Source organism: Diceros bicornis, chromosome 13 (assembly GCF_020826845.1).
Source record: "Diceros bicornis minor isolate mBicDic1 chromosome 13, mDicBic1.mat.cur, whole genome shotgun sequence".
In the NCBI taxonomy this organism is placed as follows: Eukaryota; Metazoa; Chordata; class Mammalia; order Perissodactyla; family Rhinocerotidae; genus Diceros; species Diceros bicornis.
The window spans coordinates 37,675,733-37,690,509 of NC_080752.1; the positions used below are offsets into that span (position 1 = coordinate 37,675,733).

A 14,777-nucleotide genomic window follows, 5' to 3' on the forward strand; every position below is an offset into this window, starting at 1 on the left:
CCTGAGTTGCTCAGGCAGAGATGCTTGGCTGGAATTCATTAACTTATGAGTGGCCTTATCATAACTGCAAAGGTATGTTCTGTGTGGGTTTTCTGAAATATCTATACTGGTTTAAGGCCGGGATCAGCAAATTACAGCCAATGGGCCGAATCTGGCCCATGGACTGTTTTTGTAAATAAAGTTTTATTGGAACACAGCCATGCTTATTCATTTATGTATTGCCTATGGCTGTTTTTGTGCGACGATGGCAGAGTTGATAGTTGTGACAGAGACCATATGGCCCAGAGGCCTAAAATATTTACTATTTGGTCTTTTACAGAAAAGTTTGCTGACTTCTGCCTTAAGGATATATACTTCTATTGTAATATAAAATATGAGAGAGAGGAAAATAAAGTGACTTTAGAATCCCAATGACTGTTTCATGGATCCTTTGAGGACCCTTTGGTCCAGGGATACCAGCTGAGGCCCAGGAACTAGAATGTACTGCTTGGCCTCTGGGATTGAAGTTGAAGCTTCTGTCCTTCACCAGCAGGATAGGCTAGCTTGAACCATCTACTTTCCCTCTGGTTATGACCGTAAGTGCCTTTGAATGAGGGCCAGAGGGGCTTGAGGGTCTGGGTGCCCATGGAGTTCTACAACAAGGATCCAGGCTCAGCACCCTGCTTTATCCTTAGGTGGGATGAAAGTTGAAGTCGTTCCCTACAGTAACACCCACCCACTGCACCTTAGGGCAAAGCCCCGCCGGCTCCCCATCCTCCCTCGCTCTCCCGGAGGCCTTACCGTGCCGGCTTCACCCGTATCAGCTGCAGAGGTTTTCCGGGCTGGTTTGTTCTGTGGCCCTGTTGAAACTGCTGCGAGAAAACAGAAGCTGCAGTCACTGCTGCCTGGTGTGAGGGCCAGAGGAACTGGGGGGCTGCCACCCTCTCCTCAGGGATGGGGGTCAGGCCTGGCTCAGGCTTGGAGCCAGGGGAGGACACCTCCCAGCCCAAGCCAAGGGATGACTTTGGGAAGCAGACAACAGGAGGGCTCAGATGCCAACGAAGCCATTCCCTTGCTTCCAGGCAAGACAGCGGGTCGGTGGGGGTGGGAGAAAGACTGCTGCTGGCCATCATGTTTGGGAAATGAAGGTGGCTGGCGTTTCAGCAGGGCTGGCATCGGTGGCCATCCATAAACATCAGAGATGGAGAACCTGGACGCACACTCTCTGACCAGGGAGAGGACTGATGGGGGCCTTGTGGGATGTCAGAGCCCACTGCTTCCTGAATAGGCAAAGCCAGCTCTGTGGCTGGAGAAAGATCCATTGCAGTGGAGGTGGAGGGGCCTTCAAGATCATCTTATCCAACCCCTTCTTTGTGAAGATCGGGGAACCAAAGCCCAGAGAGGGACAGTGACCTTCATAAGGTCACACAGGCGGTCGATGGCAAAAGCAGAAGTTGAACTAGGCCTGAACCTCTGAACAACTGGGTTCTATCCCTGGTCCTACAACTTACTGCTATGATTGTGACTTTGGATAAGTCACTTACACTCTCTGAGATTCAGTTTCCTCATAGTAAAATAGGTGTAATAATCCTTGTCCTTCACAGGGCTGTTGTAGGATGAAATGATGACAATGATGATGGAGATAGTGATAAAATGTACCACCACTTAAACGTGCCAGGCAAGGCTCTAAGGGTTTTACATGGATTAACACATTTTCAGCCACCCAACAATCTTTAAGGAAGGTGCTGTTGTTAATCCCCATGTCACAGATGAGGACACTGAGTCCCAAAGAGGTCACACAGGGAGTGGTGGAGCCAGAATTCCAACCCACATCTGTCTCACTCTAGAACACACCATTCTCTCAGGTCCCCAACATTTTGGACACCCAGGGTCACATGTCTGCTGCACCCACAGCCAGCAGGGCGAGGCCCCTGGGTCCCTGTCAGTCTGCAGGAGGGCACACTGTGGAGGAGGGCGGGAGGGCTGAGGTGACAGCAAAGCTCCTGACCTACTGGGAGGCTGGTCTTTATGATAATGGGCTCAGGGATCTTCCAGAAGCCATTGTCCTCATCCCAGCAGGACTCGCGCCGTATCTTCTCCAAGTTGCTGTAGTTACAGTCCCTGCGAATCAGGGGCTGCACCTGCTCCAGGAGCTGTTGGAAGAGCATCGAGTCACGCTCCTGCCGGCGGATGGTGGCCAAGTAATCGATCTTCTCTAGCTCAAACTCTGACTGCAGATCTTTGATCTCCACCTCCGCTGCCCGAAGCTGAAAGCAAAGGATGACAAGCGGTGAGCAGGAAAGACAGCCAGACATTCACCCTCCACCCACCCTCCGCACCCACTAACTGCCCCTCCAGCCAGCCACTCACCGTCTGCTGGCTGACCCACTCATCCACCCATTCTCATCTCCACCACCTGTCCGCTCATCCTTCCATCTATTCATTACTTGCCTGCCACCCACCCATCCACGCACTCAGCCTCCCACCTCGCCACCCAGCATTTAAATGAGCGCCTACTGTGCCCCCAGCCCTGCAGAAAGCAGGAAAAGAACTTAGTTGACCATCACCCCCACTGCCAGGCCTCAGTCACTATCCCACACTCACACATTTTGTTCAGGAGCCTTTTAGAAGGCTCCAGATATAACACTATAGTCACCACAGTCCTAAAAGATCTCAGAAAATTGTACAAATTCTTTTTCTAAGGGAAGCAACCGGCATAAACTCTCAGACTCAACAGTCCTCACTCTCCCACTGCACAATCCTGTTAGGGTGTGACAAACACTGGGCTTGAGTCAGACCCACCTTGATCTCACCATAGATTCCATATTTTTTTGATCTACCAGACTGCCCTCCATGCCATCCTAAGCACAGGTGTCTCCCACTCCAACCTTAACCTTGCTCTCCCTGCGCCCAAGACTCGTTGCTGTACAGTCTATTTCCTCAGAGAGCAGGTACAGTTTGATTAGTAAGAAGGATGTTTTAAATTCACGTGAATAATAATCGCATGCAACTAACCGAGAACAGAGGATACCTGGTAGGACACAGGTGGGCAGAGAGCCATCAGGGAGGGATGGGTACACAGGGGCTTCCACTCTATTAATAATGCCCCATTTCTTAACCTGGATGGTAGATCTATGGTATTCATAGTAATAATCTTTATATATATATTTGTACATCTGGAATCATTCACAATGATTTTTATAATAGCTTTATTGAGATATAATTCACATGTCATATAATTCACCCATTTTAAGTGTAGCGTTTACTAGTTTTTAGTATATTAAGAATTGTGTAACTGTCACCACAAGTGATTTTAGAACATTTCATCACTCATAAAGAAACCCCACCCATTGGTAGTCATTCTCCATTTCTCCCCAACTCCCAGCCCTAGGCAACCACCAATCTACTTTCTGTCTCTATAGATTTGCTTATTCCGGACATTTCATATAAATGTAATCATATAATATGTGGTCTTTTGTGTCTGGCTTCTTTTACTTAGCATAGCGTTTTCAAGGTTCATCCATGTGGAAGCATGTATCAGTACTTCATTCCTTTTTACTGCCGAATAACATTCCATTGTGTGGATATACCACTTTTTATTTTTCCATTTATGACTATTTCCACTTTGGGGCTATAGTGAATAATCCAGCTATGAACATTAGTGTACAAGTTTTGAGCAGAATATTTTTATTTCTCTTGAGTGTAACTGCTGGGTCATATGGTAACACTATGTTTAACCAATGGAGGAACTGCCAGACTATCTTCCAAAGCAACTGCACCATTTTACATTCCCACCAGCAGCATATGAGGGCTCCAATTTCTCCACATCCTCACAACATTTTTATTATCTGTCTTTGCTATTACAGCCATCCCAGTGGGTATGAGATGGTACCTCATTGTTGTTTTTATTTGCATCTCCCTGGTGGCTAATGATGTTGAGCATCTTTTCATGTGCTTATTGGCCGGCCATTTGTGTATCTTCTTTGGAGAAATGTCTGTTCAGATCCTTTGCCCATTTTCAAATTGGGTTATTTCTTTTTTATTCTTTAGTTGTAAGGGTTCTTTATATATTCTAGATACAAGCACCTTTTCATGATATATGAATTGCAAATATATTCTTTCATTCTATGGGCTATCTTTCCTCTCTCTTGGTAGTCTCCTTTGAAGCACATTCTATGGGCTATCTTTCCTCTCTCTTGGTGGTCTCCTTTGAAGCACAAAGTTTTAATTTTGATTAAGTCCAATTTATCTATTTTTTTCTTCATTGTGCTTTTGGTGTCATACCTAAGAAAGCATTGCCTAATTCAAGGTAACAAAGATTTACACCTTTGTTTTCCTCTAAGAGTTTTATGGTTTTAGCTCTTATTACATTTAGGTTTTTGATCCATTTTGAGTTAATTTTTGCATATGGTGTGAGGTTGGGGTCCAGCATCATTCTTTGGCATGTGGGTATCTATTTGTTCCAGCACCATTTGTTGAAAAGACTGTCCTTTCTCCACTGAATCATCTTGGCATCCTTGTTGAAAATCAACGGACTGTAAATGTGAGGGTTTATTTCTGGACTCTCTGTTCATTCCATTGATCTATATGTCTGTCTTTACACCAGTACACACAGTCTTGATTACTGTAACTTTGTAGCAAGTTTTGAAATTGGAAGTGTGAGTCCTCCGACTTTGTTCTTTTCAAGATTGTTTTGGCTATTCTGAGTCCCTTCATTTCCATATGAACTTTAGGATCAACGTGTTATTTCCTGCAAAGAAGCCAGCTGGGACTCTGATAATGATTGCCTTGAATCTGTAGATCAATTTGAGGAGTATTACCATCTTATCCATATTATCCGAGTCTTCCAATCCATGAACATGGGATGTCTTTCCAATTATTTAGGTTTTCAACAATGTTTTATAGTTTTTGGAATATAAGGATTACACTTCATTCATTAAATTTATTTCTAAGTATTTTATTCTTTTTGCTATTTTATAAAATGGAATTGTTTTATTAATGTTATTTGCAGATTGTTTATTGCAACTGTGTAGAAATACAATTGCTTTTTGCTTATTGATCTTGTAACCTACAATCTTGCTGAACTTGTTCATTGATTCCAGTAGTTTCTTTAGTGGATTCCTTAGGATTGTCTATATATAAAGATCATGTCAACTGCAACTAGAGATAGTTTTACCTATTCCTTTCCAATCTAGATGCCTTTTATTTCACTTTCTTGCCTAACTGCCCCAGCCAGAACCTCCAGTCCAATGTTGAATAGAAGTAGTGAGAGGCATCCTTTTCTTGTTTCTCATTTTAGGGGGAAAGCATTCAGTCTTTCACCATTGAGTAGGATGTAAGCTGAGTTTTTCATAGATGCCCTTTATCAGGCTGAAGAAGTTCCATTCCATTCCTAGTTCATTGAGTATTTTTATCATGACAGGTTTTGAATTTTGTCAAAGGCTTTTTCTGTCAAATACTTTTTCTGCATCTATTAAGAAGATAATATGGTTTCTGTCCTTTATTCTATTGCTATTATGTATTACATTAGTTGAATTTTGGATGCTAAACTAACCTTGAATTCCTGGGATAAATCTCACTTCAGCATGGTATATAATCCTTTTTATATGTTATTAGATTTGATTTGCTAGTATTTTCTAGAGCATTTTGTGTCTATATTCACAAGAAATATTAGTCTGTAGTTTTCCTGTGATGTCTTTGTCTGGTTTGGATATCAGATGCTACTGGTCACACAGAATGAGTTAAGAAGTGTTTTCTTCTATTTCACAGTGATTTTTTAAAATACCTTTTTAAACCAATAGCTTTCATTTTACAAACAAAATCCAGGTAGAAGATATAATGGAAGAAGACACCCCATAGAAGAAAGCAAATAAATAAAATACCTAGGTGTAAAATTAACAAGCTATGTCCCAAACCTATATGAAGAAATTTACAAAACACTCCTGAGTGACACAAAAATTGATTTGAACTAGCAGCAAGATATACCATGTATGTTCCTGAACAGGAAAATCCAACCTCATAAAGGTATCAATACTCCCAAGCTAATTTATAAATATAACATGATTCCCCCAAAAATTCTATCAATTTTTCCTTTCTTTCTTTTTCTTTTTCCTTTGAGCTAGTCCAATTGTTTATAAAGTTCATTTGGAAAAAAACAAACAAAAAAGAATAAAAACCTGGAAAAAAATCATTGAGAGAGGAATAGCCCTATGAGATTGTAAAACATATTATAAAGCCTCTGAATTTTAAACAAAGTAGCTAGCACTAGTACATGAACAGACAGAGCAAGACAAATGAACAGAAAATCCAGAAATACATCGAAATGCACATAGAAATTTAACACACAATAAAAGCAGCATCTGACGTCAGTGGAGAATAAATGGACTTTTTGAAGAATGGTGCTGGGAAACATGGAAAGCCATGTGCAAAAGATAATATTGAATCAGCTCCTCGCACATGCACCAGGATAAATTCCAAGTGGATCAGAGATTTACATGTTAAAAAAAATTAAATCAGGGCCAGCCCCGTGGCTTAGCGGTTAAGTGCGCGCGCTCAGCTGCTGGCGGCAGGGGTTCAGATCCCGGGCGCCCACCGACGCACGGCTTCTCCGGCCATGCTGAGGCCGCGTCCCACATACAGCAACTAGAAGGATGTGCAGCTATGACATGCAACTATCTACTGGGGCTTTGGGGGGAAAATAAATAAATAAATAAAATCTTTAAAAAAAATTAAATCATATAAGTTCTAGAAGAAAACACGAGTGAACTTTCCCAACCATGACTCAATCTACATGCAATAATAAAGAAGTTGATCAATTTGACAACATAAATTTTTAAAAAATTTTTGTATGGCAAAAATACCATAAAGCATAGTAAAAAGAGGAATGACAAACTGGAAAAAAAGATTTCCAACTTAGATCACAGATCGAGAGTTAATATTCCTGATATAAATTATAATACTCCTGATATATTGAGCTTCTACAAGTAGAGAAGAAAAAGAACCACCACCCTAATAGGAAAATGGGCAAAAGAGGCAAACACAGTTCAGGAAAAAACCCTGCAAACGTCCCTAAAACGTGAAAAAATGCTCAACCTTACTCCAAGTAAGAAAAATGCAAATTAAAACTACACTGGGTTATAAAATAAATGAGCCCTGGGACACAATGTACAGCGTGGTGAGTATAGTTACCAATACTGTATTGCATATTTGAAAGTTGCTAAGAGAGATAATCTTAAAAGTTTTCATCACAATAAAAAAAAGATTGTAACTGTGTGGTGATGGACATTAAGTAGATTTATTGTGGTGATCATTTTGCAATATATACAAATATTGAATCATTATGTTGTACACTTGAAACTAATATCATGTTATACGTCAATTATATCTCAATTTTAAAAATGTAAAAAAAAAACTATACTGAGATACTACTTCTCATCTATTAGAAGGGCAAAAATCCAAAATTTTTTCAATATACTCTGTTGGTGAGGCTGTGAGAACACACACAGCATGCTAGTGGAAATGCAAACGAATACAACCCCATGGAGGGGAAGCTGGCAAGATCTAGCAAAATCACATATGTATTTACTCTTTGTCCCAGGAATCCTCGCTGGAGGAACTGATTCCAAAGCAACCTACCAAAAACACAAAAGTAGGAAGCACAGACTACTCACTACAGTGTTCCCTATTACAGCAAAAGACTGGCAACAACCCAAATGTCGATCAAGAGAGGACTGATTGAAGAAACAATGATACAGCCTCATAGTGGAGTACCATGTAGCAGGAAAAAGGAATGAGGACTATTTCTAGATACTGGTATAGAGTGATCTTCAGGATATATTGTTATGTGAAAAAAAGCTCGGTGGAGGAAAGTGTGTATTGTAGCTACTTTTATCCAAGAAGGGGGAGGATACGCAAGTGTGTGCTGGGGCCGGGGGGTGGGGGGTGATATGTACATACACACAGATATTTGATTATATTAAAAAAATATACACCGAGTTCTGGGTACCTGAAGATAATGACAGCCACCTAAATCTGAATCTCTCCAGAGAGATCCTCCAAAAAAACACACAGAGAAAGGAGAGAAAATAAAACCATCCTCAGCCCGCCTACTGACCGGGAGACAGAGAACACGAGAAGCTTCAAATTACCTGTAAATCCAGCAGACAGGCCCTGAGCTCCCCTCACGAGGGAGATGAGTGGAGGCACCCAGGAGAGCATAGATGGGGAAGGCAAGGTGACGGAAGGCAGATAAAATCACCCCCCAAAAGAGAGAGCCCCACTCTGAGCGGGAACCCTGAAAACAGCTCTGCCACTGGGAAACCGCGGGAGGAGACGGGGATGTGTGTGGGACCCAGGGATTAGTCTCTGTAAGGCACTGCTCCTGGAGGATGCTTCGAGAGCGTTCAGAAGCGCAAGGCCACTTGAGGTAGAAATGAAAAGTCCAAACAAGAGAAAATCACAAAAGACACACTGACCCCTTTTGGAAGGCAAGATTTTCACCCTTATGTTATGTCTGTGAATATGTTATCTTACGTGGCAAAAAGGACTTTGCAAATGGACTTAAGGTTGTTAATCAACTGACTTTAAAATAGGGAGATTATCCTGTGGGCCCAATGTAATCACGTGGGCCTTGTGGAAGAGGGGAGATACAGCAGTAGAGATGCACTAGAAGCGATGCTTCAGAGAAATGAGGCAGGAGCAGAGCCAGAGATCTGAAGTATGAGAAGGATCATACTGTCCTGGTTGTCTTTGAGGGGGGCATGAACCAAGAAATGCAGGCTGCCTCTAGAAACAGGATGACCAGGGCCACCAGCCAGCAAGGAGATGGGAACCTCAGTCCTACAACCACAGAGGACTAAATTCTGTCAACAACCTGGAAATGCATTCTCCCCTAGAACCTCCAGAAAGAAACACAGCCCTGCCGACACCTTGATTTCAGCCTTGTGGAATTCTAAGCAGAGCAACCAGCCACGCTGTACCAGGACTTTGACCTAGAGAACTGTGAGACAGTCAATTTGTGTTGTTTTAGGCAGCTAAATGTGTGCTAATCTGTTATGGTGGCAACAGGAAGCTAATGAAGAACCCTGTATAAACTGCACTTAACCATCTGAACAGAAGAGGGTGCTACTGACTGTAGAAACCCTCACCTTGGCGTTTGGTTGTCATTGAAAGGGCAAAAAAACAAGACATTATGAAATCAACAGAAGAGCAGATGTATCTCATCAAAGCTACTATAAGAAACAGAAAATGAAAATCAAAGCATTTCAGCGGAGAAAATCCCCCCCAAGCACAACCAAAGGGATGAAAAACGTAACCCAACACCCCACGTGAATAAGATTTCCTGAAACAAGTATTCACAGACGGGAAAACTTCAAATCAGAAATCCAAAACCTTAGGATGGAAATGGACAAACATGAAGAAGATGTGAAATGGACATTAACCGAACTCAGGAAAGAATTTTTTAAAGACTTAAATACGTAGAGCAAATTACAAGATACCCAAGGAAGAACAAATCCAGCTGAAAACATAACAAGAGGTATTTTAAAAGGCATGAAAAGAGCCAAGAAAATAAAAAACTACAGAAGTTTAGAGGAAAAAAGTATGAGCTTTATGCTTTGGCAAGACCCTTTGGTTGCCAGTGTTGGTGGGGACGAGGAATGGGGAACCCCACAGGTGGCCAAGGGGGACATTACGAGGCCCAGGGCACGCAGAGGATGCTCTGAAGGAAGCACACGTAACTGTCACAGATGGCAGAGTCTCATATCCCCTACTCTCCTCACTCACCACGCTCAGCCACGTCTGCCTCCCTTCTGTCCCTGGAACCACTAACCTCAGTCCCGGCACTGGCCCCCCTCAGCCCAGAACGCTCTTCAGGGCATCACGTGGCCACCCTTTCTCATCCTTCAGGGCCCCCCTTAGAGGTCACGGCCTCCATGAGAACTTCCTGTCCCCCCATCGAAGGTGGCCCCAGGACCTTCTGGGGTTCTGTTCATGTTCAGTGCCTCTATCTGGGTGCTGGTGTCATGGGTGCATTCACTTTGTGGAACCCAATTACGTTGTGCATTAGTGATTTGTGCGTTTATACTTCAATAAAAGTGAAAAAATAAAAATAAGGCACCCCCAACCGCCCCCCTCATATTCCCTTCACAGAGCTATCACTCATAGACACTCTCCTGCCTGTTTCTCTGTTGTGTTGTTTCTTACACGCACACACTCCCACTGGAACGTAAGCTGCACAACAGCGCACACGTCTGTCAGGTGACTGCTCCCAGAACAGGGCGCGGCACACGGTGGGCACTGAATAACTGCTCGCGTAGAGAGCGGATGCATGCCCGCCTAGTGCCCCCCGGGTGCAGGGGAGGGCCCGGCGGGGGCTGGGTGCCTGGGTCAAGGCCTCACCTTCCTCTGCATCTTCTCCAGCAGCTGGCTCTTGGCCCTCACTTCCTCCTGGATGGAGTCGTAGACGTGGAGCAGCACCCAGTCCCCGCTGTCCTCGTCCGCGTTCTGCAGGGCCGCCACCAGCTGCTTTCTGCGCTCATCCGCGTACCGCTTCCGCCGCCTGTGCTTCTCCTTCAGGTCCTTGTTCTTGGCCTGCTCGCCTCCAACCACCTGCTGCTCCAACAGCTGCAGCCTGCCCGGTGCAGGAGAGAGCGAGCAAGACGGCAGCTGCCGGGCACTGAGCACCTGCTGTCCGGCATGATCCCAGCGAATCCTGCCCACAACCCCACTTCGCAGACACATAAACTGAGGCTCAGGGAGGTGAAGCTGCTGGCTCACGGCCAGAGCCAGGATTCTTACCAGATCTACCTAACTCCGAGCCTGTGCACTCACCCGCAGCCGTGGCTGTGCCCAACAGGAAGGGCGAGAAGCTCCCTGTGGACCCAGAGCTAACCCACCCCACCCGCCTCCCGGTGCTGATGGACCCGCAGCAGAGCAGGCTCCGTCTGTGCCCCCGGGCGACCTGCATGATTAGCATAACGCTGCGTTGTCAAAAATGTTCATCATCTTCAGTGCACTTGATGGCATTATGCTAAGTGAATAAGTCAGCCAGAGAAAGACAGTACTGTATGATCTCACTTACCTGTGGAATCTAAAAAACAAAACAAACAAACAAAAAAACCGAGCTCATAGATACAGAGAACAGACTGATGGTTGCCAGAGGTTGGGGGGTGGTGTGTGTGAAATGGGTGAAGGGGGTCAAAAGGTACAAACTTCCAGCTATAAAATAAATAAGTCCTGGGGATGTAATGTACAGCATGGTGACTACAGTTAATAATACTGTATTGCATATTTGAAAGTTGCTAAGAGAGATCTTAAAAGTTCTCATCACAAGAAAAAAAAGAAAAAAATTTTTGTAACTATGTGTGGTGATGGATGTTAACTAGACTTATTGTGATCATTTCACAATGTATACAAATATCGAATCATTATGTTGTACACCTGAAACTAATATAATGCTGTATGTCAATTATACTTCAATAGAAAATGCGAAAAAAATAATTATGTCCACAATGCTTAATCAGGCAGGGATGGTAACAATACATTTAAAAAAATATTTATATCCAAAATGCTCACAAATGTTTAGAGTTTTGCCCTTTAAAGGTGCAAGTTTTAAATATCTACAAAGAAAGGCTTATGTGGAGCCCCTCACTGTCTGACAAAGCCCCACAAAAGTGTTTTAACTCTGCCTCTTTCCAAAGGGATGTAAGGGGCTTCTAACTAAAGGCATAACAGGGGTTCAGAACAGGGGACGGATAGCACTCACGGGAAAGAACGGAACTGTGCAACCAAGCAGCTGGGCTCCGACTCAGTTCAGGCTCAGCTCGAAGCTGTTGGACGGCAGCCAGGGCAGAGGGGCCATGTCCAAGTCACTGCCCTGTTTAAAGTCCTTCTAGGGTCCCCATCAGGATGAAGCCCAAGCCCCCTGGGGGCACACTATCTCATCTCCCCCTGCACTCAACCCCCACAACTCACTCAGCTTTAACTCGCTGCTCAGACTTCTCCAAACACCCAGGCTGATTCCCCCTCTGTGCCTGTGTGCCACCTTGGCTGTGGCCTGTTCCTCAAACGCCACCCCTGAGGCATCTGTTGTGCAAGCCCTGTTCAGGTGTCCCCTCTTCTGGGAAGCCTTCCCTGACCACACTCCAGACCACATCGTGAAAACCGCCACGACACGTGCTGAGTGTTTTCTGGGTGCCCAAGGCTGGGCTGCCACCTCTGCAGGCCCTGTCTCCTGTGACCCTCACAAGCTTCTCAAGGTGGAACTCTGATTATCACCCATTTTGTGGATGAGAAGCTAAGGCACAGAGAGGTTTATGGTGGGCCCCAGGTGGTAGAGCTAGGTAGTGGTGGAGGTGGACGGGAACCCAGGCGGCCGACTGCACAGCCCACTCCGTTCTAACTGCTACAGAACCCAGGCCTGTGTATCTACCTCCCCCCGGGACTGGGAGCCCCTTGAAGGCCAAGGCGGCAGCTCGTTCATCCTTGCGTCCTGGTGCCCAGCATGCAGTAGCTGCTCAGTTGCTAGGGACTGGGGACTGGGAGGAGGCTGACTCTGTCATGCAGGTGGGCCTGACATTACTCTCATTTACAGAAGTGAGAACCGAGACTCAGAAAAATTAAGTGACTTGCACAAAACTGCACAGCGGGTGAGGGAAGCCCAGCTCCCCAGGTGGCCTCAGAGGGTATTTGGGAGTGTCTTGCCCCCAGGGGGAGCAAGTCTTTCATCAGGGAGGGCACCAGAGGCTGGGCTGGGACCTGAGGGAAGCCTGCATGGCTCTGCCCTGCGCTTCTTGAAACCTGGAGGCCAGACCCAGCAAAGCCAGACGGGCAGTGGTCCCTTCACCTTCTCCTAGAGCAGCCGCTCCCAGCAGGCGCCTGAGGGGATCTGGGGGCGCCTGTGCCGCTTCCAGGGCAGAGCCCTGCCGCCCGGCTGGCTCCAGCGCCAGCCCTGCCCCACTGCTCCCGGAGAGGATCAGGCCTCCGCAGCACAGCAGGAGGAGAGCTGGGGGCGCTCAGGAAGAATCAGGGCACCACCACCCCCAAGCCCAGGGCATAGCTCCTTCCCGCCCCGACGCGGGGTCCCCCGGCCCCCAGCTCCGGCGCTTACCGGGCGAGCACCTGCTGCTGGTCCACAACGGGCAGCAGGTCGTCGGTCAGCACCGCCACCTCCACGCCCACGCTGTCCCTTCTCACGCTGGTCATGGCCAGCGGGGGCTGGGGCTGGGCCTCCAAGGCCACCTGGGCCTCAGCCGCGGCCTCCACGCCAGGCTCTGCGGCCAACGCCACCTCCTTGGCCACTTCCGGGCCCAGGTCGACCTCCTGAGCACAAAGAGAAACCAAGGTGGAGGCGGGCATCCGCTCGCGGTCTGGGACGGCTCCCCTCCGGCTCGGGGACACCGGTTACACAGAAGTGCACCCAATCCCATCCTTACGGCCACCATTTCCACCAACACTCCCGAACCGCCTCCCAGCTCCCTCTCCCGCCCCCACCACCCAGGCTCCACAGGCGGCCAGGGCAATTCTCCTGAAGCATCAGCTGATCCCAGCCCTTTCCTGATTAGAACCCTTCACGATCCGCTGCACGGGCAGCGAAATCCAGTTTCTTCCGCGGCCTGCGGCGCCCTCCGTGCCTGCTCCCTGCCTCCCCGCTGTCCCCTGCCGCCGCCCTGTCCACCTGCCGCTGCTCCCGCCACGTTTTCCCGTGCGAGAAAGTCAAGGTCTTTCCAGCCCAAGACCTCGGCACTTGCTGTCCCCCTGCCCGTGCTCTCCCCCGGCCCCTTCCTCCTGCTCGGGTGCCATCTCCATGTCACCGTACAGCCAGGGGAGCTGAGCCCCTGCAGGGTGCCGGCTCCAGAGGCTGGCAGGTGGTTTTCTCTCCCCACAAATGTGGGTAGATTTAAGGCCTTCCTCTCACTCCCTGTGGCCTGTTGTGCTTTCTTAAGCAGAAGAGAAAAGGGTCTGGTCTGAGAGCAGCAGTGTTCAAAATGGGCGCCCCTGCCCCCACGGGGGTTCCCTGACAGTGCCCAGGGAACCCTGGGCCCCCAGCCGCTCTCTGCAGCCTCACCCACCGCACACACTGGGCCTCTACACATTAGACAGGGGTTCCAAGGCTGCGGAAAGTTGAAAACCACTGTCTGGAACAGCGGCCTCTTATTAACACTACTAACAAGAGGCCTGAGGCTCCTCTGGCTGGTACAGCGCTTTGCAGTGGGCCGCCCCTGATAAGGTGGGGGAGGGCTGGGGTTGCCGTCCCTGCTTCATGGATGAGGAAACTGAGGCCCACAGAGGGAGGAGACAAGCGGGAGTCACCGGAAGAGCCAGCCCCTGGAACTCCTCCCACCGCACAGAGGCCTGTCCTGGGGACACTCACAGTCCTGGGCTGGAGGTCATGGGCTACCGTGGCTTCGGACCTGAGGTCACCAGGCTCCGGCAGGTCTGTCAGGGAGGGACGCTTGCAGGAGCACGGGGTGGGGGAGGAAGAGGGACGGTTGGCCCAGAATCATCCTCTGCTCCCCCCCATCTCCCCTCTTTAGCTCCCCACGCTGCTCACCAACCCCACCTCCTCCTCCTGCCTGTCACTGTGGGGGGCAGTGGGGGGGAAGCAGGGGTGAGGAGAGGAGAGAACAGGGAAGAGAGAAACAGGTGAGAGAGGAGAGACAGGTGCACTCTGAGCACCTGCGACGTCCCAGGAGTGTTACCTGCATGACCTCGTGTGAAGCATGCATCAGCATCCCCATCTTATAGATGAGGAAACCGAGGCCCAAAGAAGGTGATGCCCAAGGTCACACAAGTGAGTG

At 47.5% G+C, this 14,777-nt stretch overlaps 1 protein-coding gene across 2 annotated transcripts in view; it reads right to left on the reverse strand.

Moving 5' to 3' along the window:
• KIF17 (kinesin family member 17) overlaps positions 1-14,777 on the reverse strand; it is a 44,709-nt gene that overhangs the window by 2,686 nt on the left and 27,246 nt on the right. Inside the window, exons 9-13 of one of the 2 annotated variants that reach the window (XM_058553089.1) lie at positions 14,351-14,431; positions 13,088-13,299; positions 10,378-10,609; positions 1,988-2,246; positions 781-848 (exon numbers count right to left, since the gene is read on the reverse strand). In XM_058553089.1, the coding sequence (XP_058409072.1) occupies positions 781-848; positions 1,988-2,246; positions 10,378-10,609; positions 13,088-13,299; positions 14,351-14,431 (852 nt within the window). Of the gene's footprint in view, positions 1-780; positions 852-1,987; positions 2,247-10,377; positions 10,610-13,087; positions 13,300-14,350; positions 14,432-14,777 lie in introns of both variants that reach the window. The other variant, XM_058553088.1, reaches the window with a different exon arrangement.